Genomic DNA, 12,408 nt, shown 5'->3' with positions numbered 1-12,408 from the left:
TCAATACCGTTGGGATGACTCGAGCCAGAGCAGCTATACTGGTTTCACAGTCTTAATGGTTCTGCACAGCGTGCTATCGGCTTGCCTGTGGGAATGCATAGGTCCGATTGAGCTGCCCCGTGTAACTCTTCTGGTATCTGACAAAGTCCGAAACCTAGACATGGTCTGAAGAGCTGTTCAGCGAAGGGATTGCACAATCGATGCACTGAACATAGACTCGGACCTGCGTCTGCGGCGGCGTGCCCGTATGGAAATTCTTCGCTCTCCAGCTAAGAGTCTATACGGAGTGTTCCAGAGGTCTTGTCTACATACGGAGGCGGTGGGTCGACGACATTCCTGAAAATCTGCTCTCTCGTCTTCTGTAGCTCTCTTTGAGAATTTTCGAGGTCAGCGGCGGCTGATCTCACTTGAGTGCGCATATTTGCTTCACGAGACTTTGCTTGTGTCAGCTGCATCCTAAGAAACACCTCCACATTCTTCATCTCATTGAAGGACTGCTGAATCATCGTGAGGCAGTTCATGTCGAGAAATATGTCATCGAAAAGAATGCCACTTATCATGCTTCCGCGTGCTATATTCATACGAGGGAGAGGCTGCACGTCTGGATCCAGCCTCACTGCCTGAGAGACTAGCACTTGCGTCTGGCTAGCTCTCGACTGGGCTCGGGACAAGCAGTTCTGTTTTCCAAAATCGGCAAGAGTGCTTCCAAACCCCCATATATCTGTCTGACAGTGCTGCAGCGCTTCATATATATCCAGCAAAGCTTGTTTGACAGTTAACTGTGCCTTTGCGAGACACTGCGCTGCTTGGTAGATGTTATTCAACCGTCCGCTGAGCTCACCATACCAGGCTTGGGCAGCTTTTGTGGCTTCCTCCAGCGCATCTTCTTCAGGAAATTCAGAGGTCGGACCACCAAACAGGTTTTCATAAAGGCTTTCAAGTTCTTCATGTAGCCTTAGGCGTTCGGTGCATGCTGCTTGGAGCTCTTTCCGTGCTGCGGTTGCCTCCTCGATCTGAGCCTCCAGCATCTCCTTCTCCGCCTTGATCGCACGCTCTCTCTCGAGGGCACTGTAGTACTCTCGCATCTCTTTGTCAGCTTTCTCTTCAAATTCGTCCCACCTGCCAGTCGCTCTGTACATGAGTCGACGGATTGTACTATCGCGGTATTTCCCATGTTCCTCACGTTCGATCTGTGTAAGCTCTGCAACCTTCTCGAGGCGGTCGCTGGTCTGCGCGAGTTGCTTACGTAGGTCAGACAGGTAGGCATCATGGGATTTTAGCGTGTCAGGTGCATGTTCAACGGTTCTGAGATCAGCAAGAATCCGACGGTGGTGATCACTCATCGAGGCGATGCGATCGTAGAGAGCCATTGTGCCAGTACAGCGTTGTAAATCTATCTGAGGCGAATAATGTGTTCATATATCTTCGTCGTTATAGATCGAATTGCGAAGCAACACGCAGAAGGGAGAGGATGCCATCCACCTGTCTAGCGCCAGCTGTGACGAAATATCTAGGTAATCATGCGGGATTCCTAAAGTTAAGCAAAAGATCACGTGCTCATATACAGTGTCCACGTACCAATAAACCATGTATATAAGTAACCAATTCAGCAGGCCCCTTCGGTGGCTTATATCCATACCGGGGGAGAAATATGTATAAAATTATGTTTAAAACTACCTAAAAAGGTTCAGATATCAGCTTTTCTATCTTCTGTGTAAAAGAACCCTCTCCTGCTTTATAAGATGCGGATAAGGTGCTGATCTGCATCTGGCCGCTCCTCCTCAAAAGCAGGAGTTGGTCGGTCAGCGCGAGCAAGGGCTGCACCTTGCGCACGAAGGGGTTTCTTCTGGGATTGAGTAACTCTGGATGTATGGTGGCCCAGTACATGATTTCTATATTTGAATCCCATTGTATATTGAGGGAAATGGTCAAATAGGTAATTACCATGGAAAGTTTGTGATAGTGAGAGAGATGGGAAAAGTCAGTAGAGACATTCAGTGGAGCCTCTACAAGAACTAGACTTTACAATCTTAACAACCGCCCTATCCTTGCACCGGAACCAGAGGAACAGAGAGAGAGAAATGCATCTTAGAATATAACACGCTCATGTATGGTGTCATGGTCATCATCTTAAATGAAGTCTCAGAAGTAGACTGTGATCCTTTCTAGTCACTGCAACCCTCTCTCAATAATTTGTAGCAAGCCCATTCAATGCTGTTAGGCCGCTCCAGTACAATTTATACCATCTAGAGTGCCAAATCCCCATACAACACCCGCAATACATCTTCGAAAACTTGGTCTCCTTAGTCCAAGATCACTCACACAACTAATAACGACTGCTCAACTACCCGATAACTGGTCGTCAGGTCGCCACTGGGGGTCTAAACTTTGATAATCACTAATTCTGCTTTGGGCAAGATGTACTATACCAGATGGGCACTAAGCCAAGCCTAACACTTTTCCGAGTACCCTCCCTCAGAGGATTTGCCTGAAATTAGAGGCGAAGAGGAGCTGGCCTTCTTGATGCTATTTCTAATAATATGCGCTTGAAGGAACCGTCGCTCAAATCATACCCTTACAGCACACTATCAAGGATATATATGTACTGTGAGAATGATGCACCCTGAGCAATGATCTGCTGATTAGGATACTGAGACTAAAAGAATAAATATTCATAAACTATGCCATTGCATAATTGCTTTGCAATGCTAGCCTAAAGATACATTATTGTAGTCTGTTTGGCTATGTAATCTCACTTCTCTACTTTAGCTAACTGCTTGAGGAGGCATGTCCGAGTGGGTTCCATCAATGGAATAATTCTAGGGCTCTTATTGTTGTCACAGTGCTAAGTAAATAATTACGACATGAGATTGCCTAGGCTCCATTGCGCGATGTAACCATACAGCCACATTTTAGGCTATCTATGCCTTGGTGTTCAAGCTAGTTGTAAAGACCAATCAGCAGGATCTTGGCTACGGAACGGGCCAAAACTATATATAGAGGTATCTATGCTAGCTTCCTTTCCTTGTTATGAGGACCACCAAGTCTCAGGTACCCATCAATATGTACGTGGATTCCAGTGGGAGGCCTGGAGATGAGCTTTCCTATTTGTCACCATTGGTGGTCTTGGCGGGCTTGATAAAGCTTGATCCGACTTACTGTAGCTATAGCCCCTCCCCATTCTTAATGATAGAATTAATTATAGAGGTAAGAGAAGGTAAAGGAGAGATTATGTTCTCAGAGAGCATATGAAGACGTAGGCCGACGGGCTAGAGTTGGTCCTCATGCTGAACTTACTTCATTCGGCTAAGAAGCCTTCACACACCCTCCGTCCTCTAATGAAGCGATGCTTTCCTCGAATCGGGTCTAGAGGCTCCCGAAACTCCGCTTCAAGAATATCCAGAGCACCAAATGCCACGCCGCTGGCTTCTCCGACCTCTCCACCAAAGATATACATGCAGAGATCGGTAAAGCAAACGGTCTGGCACTCAGACTCCACCGAAGCCCTCGCAATGGTGTAGCCCTCGCAGTTAGCGTGGTGGAGCAGTGGAAGCCAGTATACAGTTTTGTTCATTTGGACGATAGATAGAACTAGGAGAATACCCAATTTATTAGTTAATTTCCACCTATTTGTGGCGCTAAGACATTGTCGTCCGAGCCTTTCTTACTCCGCATCCGTTGTAGTATAGTCTTCTTCGATAGACAGTCACGACCCAGGATTGTGATCCTTCGACGCAGGATCTCACTTCTGACCTGCTCGTTGAGTTTCATTGGGTTGTGATCCTGTAGTTCAATGTTCAAAAGACTCCTTGTTGGAGAGGTAATGTTGATCACAGAAAGGTTGGAAGCTTAGAACGCAATGCAATAAGGTGGTTAGATCTCTCAGCACCATACCAAGACCCGTGGTCTATTACCGTTGATCGGTGAGGGGCAAACTGCCCAAATATCATCCTAGGGAAGTGGTTGTTATCATTGATTCTGTCATGGACCTCGTTTGCGACACGACGTTTGTTCACAATTTCAATACGTGTGCTAGACTCTCGTGCGGAGTAGGTCAATTAGCAAAGTCGAGTAAGCGAGAACCCCGCCTCAAACCCCCGCTTGAGGCGGGAAAGAAAAGGTACTAGTAGGCAGCTACTCCATTATCTCTTGCTGACACCAGTCCCTTTCCAACTGCAGCAAACACCATGGCGGGTCTCGAGCAATGCCCTGCAAAGATTGTCGAGGAAATCGTCGCATACTTGGACCTGACGGATGCGGGCAATCTCCGATTGACAAATCGATATCTTCGGTCTCGAGTCACCCAGGGACGGTTTAGATTGAACTTCCGCTCTAAGCGTGTCAAGATCACGGGAGCAGACCTGCAACAGCTAGGCCTTTTGACACAGCGTGGTTGGCTCGGCTGCGAAACTCGCCACCTAACGCTGGTTGGCGTGGTCAACGACACTGCGGCTCTCGAAGCTGGCCTCACAGCAGACGCAACCGATCCCAGGAAGCGAGACTTGGAGATTCTTCGACAGCGGCGACAGGATTATGAGCAACTACTGGAGTCGGGGAAGATTGTGCAGCTTCTCAGCCAGGCTTTTAAATACCTGGCGACGAATAGCGCCGAGAGGAAACTCCAATCCCTCTCGCTCGAGGTTACAGTGTATTGTCAAGATGCGGAACGCGAGATAACTCCCCTGGCTGGCAGTAGTTGGAGGCGTATCTGGCAGACTACGGCAGAGACCTTCCGGATTGTATTGGCGGCTCTACAGAAAAGTCTCCTGGCGGTTGACTGTTTAAATGTCTTTAATGGTTACTACATGCAGCGATGCAGCCTGGAGAGTCGGGAGCTTTCCCAGATTGATTATCATAATGAGGGACTCTCCAAAGTCCTTAGAGCTCTTAAAGCTTTGTCTATCAGTGTTTCAGACCGGATTCTCTGGCTCACACCCCAAGGTGCCCAGCGCTCCGGCGATTCGGCCGATGTGATCGACTGGTCGGACGATGAGCACGACAGAGACATCGACAGAGTCACAGCGGAGGCGCAAGACGAAAACAATTTTGTCGGCCTAGCAAGGATGTTAGACGTGTGCCACGAGCTCAAAAGCCTACAGATACACCAGTATCTTGTGAACTCTCGTCATCTTACCTTCCACATCCCCAGCCCGAGGGAAAGGCTCTTCCAGCGTGTAGCGGAATCAGCAGCACTACCAGCGTTGGAAGATTGCTCTCTCCGGGGCGTGTTTGTCCGGGAGAGAGACTTACTTGCACTCCTGAAGCGGACGCAGCTCCGCAGGCTCTCTTTGGAAAGTGTTCGAATGGTTTCTGGTACATTCAGGTCAATCTTCGATGCTTGCACGGGCGAAACCTCCAGTCTGTCATATCTATACCTTGACGAGCTTATGATCCAAGGGGACTTGGTACACTTTACAGGCGCCGGGGAGCCTAGGTTCAACACCTGGGTTGGTGCGCATGGCAGCAATACATTGAAGCGGGAAGGCGAGGAGTTGAAACACCCGATCCTATATCACCTCCCCCATGGAATGCCAATACCTCTGGGATCTCCTGCGAGACAACAGTGGATGCTTGAGCAACGGCAGGAATACGGACCCCACCGATAGAAGCATAAGTTGGCACTACAGTGCCCTCAGTTATATCCTGCAAGAACAACTCCTTCATAGCAACAGCTTGTGAACGGAACAGGGAGCTATTGCTCCAACGACAGACTCTCGATTCCCTAGCCTGGATTCTGACCCAGGGCCGTCCCCATTTCATTCGAGGCTTCAATCCATAGGCGCCAATCAGGGTTTCCTGAACCGTCCGCATTCACATCGTATTCAAACAAAACAGACCCTTGATAATACATTGTGTATGGCAGGACCCAGTAGTAGTTGTAATCCATGATGCCGATACCAGGCACGAGTGTGGTCAGGAGAGCAACACTGGCAGTATTGGTCAGAATTCGCAACATAGACCTCATTGGACCAACGAGTGAGCCAAGTACTTACAGCTGCTGGTACTCGGCGACATAATGATATCTACGCGGATCATCGAGCGCAGCGGCGGCGCGTGGTGTGGTGATAAATGCCCATGTATTGGTCCCTTCCCCTGTGAACAGAGACGTATCAAGCGCTGGACCAACCGCCCAGCGCCGATCGCCTTGGCCTGCAATAAGATTGAGGACCGGCTGGAACCCAAGCACGGGACGATCAGGTCTTCCCTCTTCCCCGGGGTTGACGTAGTTAAGATCCTGCCAGAAGTGGCACTGGGCGATGTCAGCGGGGTCCTCAGTGAGGTGGCTTTATTCGCGAGTCTCACCATGTATACACCTTTGGAAGACACGACAGTCAGCACCGTACACCCCGTGAGCTCGGTATCGCCCGTGCCGATCAACAACTGCCCCGTTGCAGGGTTCACCGGAGCGTTGCTGAAGCTATACTGCACGCAGTACGAGGGCGTGTCGTAGCCCCCCGCGTTCGTCGGGCACAGCTTGACAAGATTCGGGTCGTCGTTTTGATTCTGAAGATATCTGATGAGACCAGACTGTCTAACGGGTCGAAGAACACGCTTGAATAGGTGTGCCTGCTCTTCGGGATCGATATCCGTGAGATTACTCCCTATTATGGGGAGGCTGCGTTTCTTGGATGTTGTGCAGATGGAACCACCGCAGCTTGAGGGGCTACAGTTTGGCACGAGCGTGCATTCACTGGAGCCTCCCGAGTCCTGGCGGATCTGAAGGGCTGACAGGTTACCGATAATATCATTATCGTGGTGGAGGCTGAATCTGTGACCTACACGGGCTGTGGAGACACTGGCCAGTGCTAGGACGATTGTGATCCATGCTTGCCAATTCAGAACAATCATCTTGCTTCTCGTGTTTGCGAGATATGAGGGCGAAAGTTGGGATGAGAAGAGGAAAAGATGTTACTCTTTGAAGTAACAGACTTGGTACCTGGTGGCAGGATGCATTCTACCCCTTACCCACGGAGATAGAATCCATTCTAGCCTATCACGGTGTAACCAACGCCCATGTTGCCGGTTAGAACGGCATAAAGAGGTGTTCGTATCCTAGCTTGCGCCCCCGGTTTGGGGAGCGAGCGGAGTTAAGGTCCATGCAAGGGCAAGTTGCTGGGAAGCAAGCTCCGGATGTAACCTGGCTTGCATTAGCGTGGCCCTCATCCATCGGGAATGAGCCGTTCGACGAAATGAGATGTTATGGGCCTCCTTGGTCTCATAGGCCACATCATAACCAACTGCAGCCACACCATAGATTAATACTAAATTCTGAGATAAGCACACTAGAGAGTAACTATGGGAAATAGGAGAAGAAGTCGGTAATTAGAAGAATCAGTAATGTGTTCTGATATCGGCTCGATGGACCGAGACTAGCACATCAGCAGAATCGCACGTCCTAGCCATAAATATCCGGCACGCCCCTTTATATCAGCGAGCAGGAAACAATAGGCACGAATCGTCGAAAATGCGGCCTATTCTCCGATATGGACTGGTGATGGCAATGGCTTTGGCCATGCCATCATCGGCCGAGATCACCATTCCCAGGGGTCCTGTAGGGACTGCGCCTGCTTTACCTCCTGGAGAGCCACATGTGCGTTGTGCCTAGCTACTACAATCTGCCCGGTGCCTTAGAGTAATACGTATGCTGATGATATTATAGCCACCACCGGCATACATGAAAGATAGGTCGGTGCTTATTATGAACCACTCTCGACGTACAGGGTGTAGCTAACATCTGGCAGTTCGTCCACCGTCGACCAAGTCATAGGTCAATGGCATGTCTAATCTAAACTAGATGTGAATAACTATTTTGGCACTGCGCCTGACAAAGGCTCCCTGAATGGCCCAGTTCTTGCCCCTCTCAATGCAAGCAGCATGGTCGAGATGCACGGTCACTCAACTCACGGTCACCCACCTCACGTTCATCCAATCCACGCACGGCAGGATGGTGGCTACTGGCTGGCTTCCATGGGAAGTGCCGGGAAAGTGAGTAGATGCTTAACAGTATAGCGATGTACTCCAGTCTGATATATTGAACAGATGCCCTTCGCTCCGGCAGGCTATCAATTCTTCCGCAACGTAAGAGACTTCGGTGCCGTCGGTGACGGCGTCGCCGATGACACGGCTGCCATCAACCGAGCTGCTGCTGCCTTTAGCCAAAGTGACACATCGACACTTCGCTGTGGGAAAGAATGCGGTTCAACAACGACGCTGGGCGCGGTCGTTTACTTCCCACCGGGGACGTATCTCATCAGCACACCCATCATCCAATACTACTATACGCAGTTTGTGGGTGATCCAAACTCAAGAGCTGTGATCAAGGGCAGCTTTAACTTTACTGGGATTGCTTTGGTCGACAATGATGTCTATATCCCCGGCGGCAATGGTGCGGAATGGTATATTAACCAAAGCAACTTCTACCGACAAATCCGCAACTTGGTCTTCGATATGACCGGCATGAACTGGACCAACTATGACAATGACCAGGAATATGTACCGGCTGGTATTCATTGGCAAGTGGGACAAGCCACAAGCATTACCAACTGCCATTTCGAAATGTCGGTGTCCCAAGGAGCGCAGGCTGCCACCGCGGTTGGGATTTACATGGAAAATGGCAGCGGTGGTTTTGTTTCGGACCTGTCATTCTTCGGAGGGTGCGTTGTACATGCTTTTGTGGCCATGAGCTCCTACTCACCAGTTCCTCTAGGAATATTGGCTTCCTCGCGGGCAGTCAGCAGTTCACAGCCAACAACCTCCAGTTTACCTCCTGTCTGACCGCCATCAAGCATGTATGGAACTGGGGGTTCGTATGGAAGAACATCTACGTTCTGTCTTGCTACATCGCGCTCGACTGCACTGCATACTCCGGGACTACAAGTCAAGGCACCGGGTCCATCACAGTGCTTGACTCGCACTTCAACGGAGTCCCCTATGCTATTACAGTGGCCTCCCACGGAGACGAGCAACCTAACATTGTGCTTGATAACCTGCTAGTTGAGAACTCACAGTCCGTTGTCCTGGTATCTGGGGGCGATACAATACTGGCGGGATCTTCCGGCCCTCTATACTTCAACTCATGGGCAAATGGATATCAAACCCTTTCCGATGGCTCGAGTGGCTCGAGGACCGGATTTGTCAGTCCAGCCCCTCGTAAGTCGCCCGGCCTCCTCGATAGTAGCGGTGCGTACTTTTCGCGATCAAAGCCTCAATATGCAGGCAGCACCCCGATAGTTGCAACCGACCACGGTGTCTTGAACGACGGCACTGGAGACCAGACTGCAGCTATCAACAGCCTCCTCGCAGCCAACGCGGGCTCCATTATTTTCTTTCCTGGCGGGGTCTATCTCGTCAAGGGCACCGTGCATATTCCAGTTGGAAGTATCATCGTCGGCTCCGGGTGGAGTCAAATCATGGGCACCGGATCATACTTTGAGGATGCGAAAAATCCCAAAGTCATGGTTCAGGTGGGCAACGATGGCGACTCTGGAGTCATTGAAATTAGCGACATGCTGTTCACCGTCCAGGGCTCGACGGCGGGAGCGATCTTGATGGAATGGAACGTGCATGAAATCTCTCAAGGAAGCGGTATGTTTTCTAAAATATCTTGCGATAAAGCCGATGCTCATACTATTGTAGCTGCCATGTGGGATAGTCATTTCCGAGTTGGCGGTGCTGAAGGGACTAATCTCCAGCTGGCGGACTGCCCAACAGGTCAAACCGTCGTCAACACGAAGTGCATGGCGGCTTCATTACAGTTGCATATAACAAAGGACTCTTCGGGCTACTTTGAGAACGTCTGGGCCTGGGTGGCTGATCATGACCTCGATAACCCTCTCAATGCCGACGCCTATGAGACCACCGATGGGATCCCGCTGAACGTCCAAACACAGATCTCCATTTACGCGGGGAGAGGGATTCTGATAGAATCCCAGGGTCCGACATGGCTGTATGGCACCGCCAGCGAGCACTCGCAGATGTATCAATACCAGCTTCTGAACGCATCCAACATCTACCTCGGTCATATGCAGACCGAGACTCCCTACTGGCAGCCAAATCCCAATGCTCTCAAGCCATACCAAGCTGGGGAATTCCCCTCCGATCCAGTGTATGACAATTGTGCAGACGACCTTTGCAAGGGGGCATGGGCACTGAGAGTGCTTGATTCCAAAGACGTTTTCATCTATAGTGCGGGATTCTACTCCTTCTTCCAGAACAACCAACTGGGTTGCACTGACGAGGAAAACTGCCAATTAGCTCTCATCGAGACCAACTTTGCTTCAAGCCTGTGGGTGTACAATATCTTCACCAAGGGCAACGTCCAAATCATCACGCCTCGCGGGGGACTTCCACCGCTGCTGTTCAATTCCACCACGCGCAACGGATACACCAGCGAGATTGCGGCATGGCTCGCCCTTTCAACACAAGGAGAGGATATCGGATCCTCTCCTGGCGATGGATCGGGCAGCGTGACAATCGATCCAGACCTCTGGTCTGGAAACCCAGGGACTCCAGTTACGATGCAATGCTCGCCGCCATGCACCTATATCTTGCCCCCTCTAACGCTCACTACTGAGACGACGTTTAGTTTCCCACCGCTCACTACGTCGGTGACAGTTGGGTTCAACTCGACAACCACATTTGAGATATCAGGGAAGACATCCACGCTTACCATCTACCAGATTACCGTCGATACGACAACTATCAGCATTCCTCCGGTGACGACCTCGGTGATCCCGTGGTTTGACGAGACAGTTACCGTCAACTCGACCGTCATATATCCCATTCCGAGCATCATTGCGCCCCCTCTGACCATCACTGACCCGACTATCATTTACGGGAGTGTTTATCCAGCGCGGACACGCACGTTCTGGCCGCCTCCTTGGCCCGGGTCCTCAGAGCCGCCCAGCACTACACCAACTACAACTACTACGACAGGTGGTGTAACCACCACTACGACAAGCGGTGCCCAGACTACTAGGGGCGCGGTCATAACCTCTGTTCATCACACGTCAGGACCCCCAAAGCCATCCTGCATTCATGCGACAGGATGTGGCCATCATTGTGGTGATAGCATCTTGGACATCTGCATACCTTGCTGGATAGGCTGTAGTATTGGGCCTCCATGTAGGTTCAATGCATCCTTTTCTGCCGTTTCTGTTGATACCACAGGCTGACGAGAAATAGCCATCAATGGGATTGATCCTGACCAGCCTGGGGGCATCCCGCCTGCACTCGACCCCAACAACCCTGATAATAAGCCAAGTTCAAGCGAGTGCGAGTCATCAACATTCAGCTCCTGCAACACGTACTGTACGCCAACGCCAACGTCGACGTGTTCCACCAGCTGTGTCAGTACGTATTGCATCACCTCCCCTGACTCCGAGTTTAGCATCCTAACAATGCTCTCTGTGCCAGATGTTGTCGGCTGCCAGGAGACCACAGGGACAATCTCCTCTTGCACTCCACCTACGGGAATCAGCATATGGAGCCCCACAGACACTGCTGCTGACGCCCCTACTCTTGGGGCTGGCGGCGATTTTGGGTACATCTATCTGCCTGGCCCAACACTGCCGGTGACCATAACCAGTATGAGCCCACCACCGACGTCCAGTTCGACAACGACAACAACGTCATCCACCACGACATCATCCGCGGCCTCGCCAACGGGAACCCTCTCGTTATGCTTGGGTCTGTCGACCACAGCGACATCGCAAGAGGCCGTCTATGCGTATGTTATCTACGCTCCAGGTAGGCATACCCACCCTATGTTTGATCCAGAATGCCCATACTGAAATTTATAAATCAAAGGCCACCAATGCATCGGCACCTTCGTGACAGATGGGAACATTGGCGAATCTACCCCCATATGCAACATCCCCAACGACAAGACATCCTTCAACTGGTGCACCTCGAGCGATAAGGCTGGTACATTTGTGAACTCGGGCCCGCAATTCTTCTCCGACCCTTCTTGTGGGTTCCAGATCCAGCTTTACGGCCAGACTTATACCCCCACCCAGCTGGACCCTGCGAAGGATAATGATCCATGTAGCGGGACCTGTCCAGAAGGTCTGGCGTCCGTACAGGGGATTTTCTTGTGGGAGGGGCTGCCTGACTGCTCGTAGGTGCTGGGTCAGGGGATAATATCTATATACGGCTTTGGCCAGCGATGTTTGATATTCTTGGATCTCTACCATGTATGATATCAAGTTTGTTTATGTAGGCCAATATAAATTTTGTAATCCCACAGCAGATGTCTGGAGATAGGAGAGAAACGCTGTCGTGCCGTTTACATTAGACCACGGGTATTCGGCTGACGTGAAATTGTTTGGCGTACAACAGGGGGAACCAGAAGGATCATCCGATTGGTCATTGAACTTTATCGAACACCTATATCATACAGTCTAGCAG

At 50.6% G+C, this 12,408-nt stretch overlaps 4 protein-coding genes across 4 annotated transcripts; 2 read left to right on the top strand and 2 right to left on the bottom strand.

The window, feature by feature from the left end:
* Positions 1 to 269: 269 nt before the first annotated feature.
* Positions 270 to 1,370, bottom strand: ALT_4870 (uncharacterized protein; the record flags this gene model as incomplete). The annotated part of the gene is made up of 1 exon (XM_033564298.1): positions 270 to 1,370. One exon carries the CDS (start codon positions 1,368 to 1,370, stop codon positions 270 to 272), a length of 1,101 nt encoding a protein of 366 aa, XP_033420189.1.
* Positions 1,371 to 4,187: 2,817 nt separating this feature from the next.
* Positions 4,188 to 5,606, top strand: ALT_4869 (F-box domain protein; the record flags this gene model as incomplete). The annotated part of the gene is made up of 1 exon (XM_033564299.1): positions 4,188 to 5,606. One exon carries the CDS (start codon positions 4,188 to 4,190, stop codon positions 5,604 to 5,606), a length of 1,419 nt encoding a protein of 472 aa, XP_033420190.1.
* Positions 5,607 to 5,722: 116 nt separating this feature from the next.
* ALT_4868 (uncharacterized protein) lies at positions 5,723 to 6,849 on the bottom strand (the record flags this gene model as incomplete). The annotated part of the gene is made up of 3 exons (XM_033564300.1): positions 5,723 to 5,927; positions 5,994 to 6,250; positions 6,304 to 6,849. The coding sequence occupies 3 exons, from the start codon at positions 6,847 to 6,849 to the stop codon at positions 5,723 to 5,725; spliced, it is 1,008 nt and encodes a 335-aa protein (XP_033420191.1).
* Positions 6,850 to 7,465: 616 nt separating this feature from the next.
* Positions 7,466 to 12,122, top strand: ALT_4867 (glycoside hydrolase family 55 protein; the record flags this gene model as incomplete). Its single annotated transcript, XM_033564301.2, has 10 exons — positions 7,466 to 7,591; positions 7,661 to 7,686; positions 7,743 to 7,768; positions 7,832 to 7,986; positions 8,041 to 8,654; positions 8,708 to 9,585; positions 9,637 to 11,124; positions 11,185 to 11,352; positions 11,416 to 11,748; positions 11,809 to 12,122. 10 exons carry the CDS (start codon positions 7,466 to 7,468, stop codon positions 12,120 to 12,122), a joined length of 4,128 nt encoding a protein of 1,375 aa, XP_033420192.2.
* Positions 12,123 to 12,408: the final 286 nt, after the last annotated feature.

Source organism: Aspergillus lentulus (genome assembly GCF_001445615.1).
Source record: "Aspergillus lentulus DNA, contig: Alt09, strain: IFM 54703, whole genome shotgun sequence".
Classification (NCBI taxonomy): domain Eukaryota; kingdom Fungi; phylum Ascomycota; class Eurotiomycetes; order Eurotiales; family Aspergillaceae; genus Aspergillus; species Aspergillus lentulus.
Note: the sequence above shows the minus strand (reverse complement) of the source record. Positions and strands in the feature narration are given on the sequence as shown.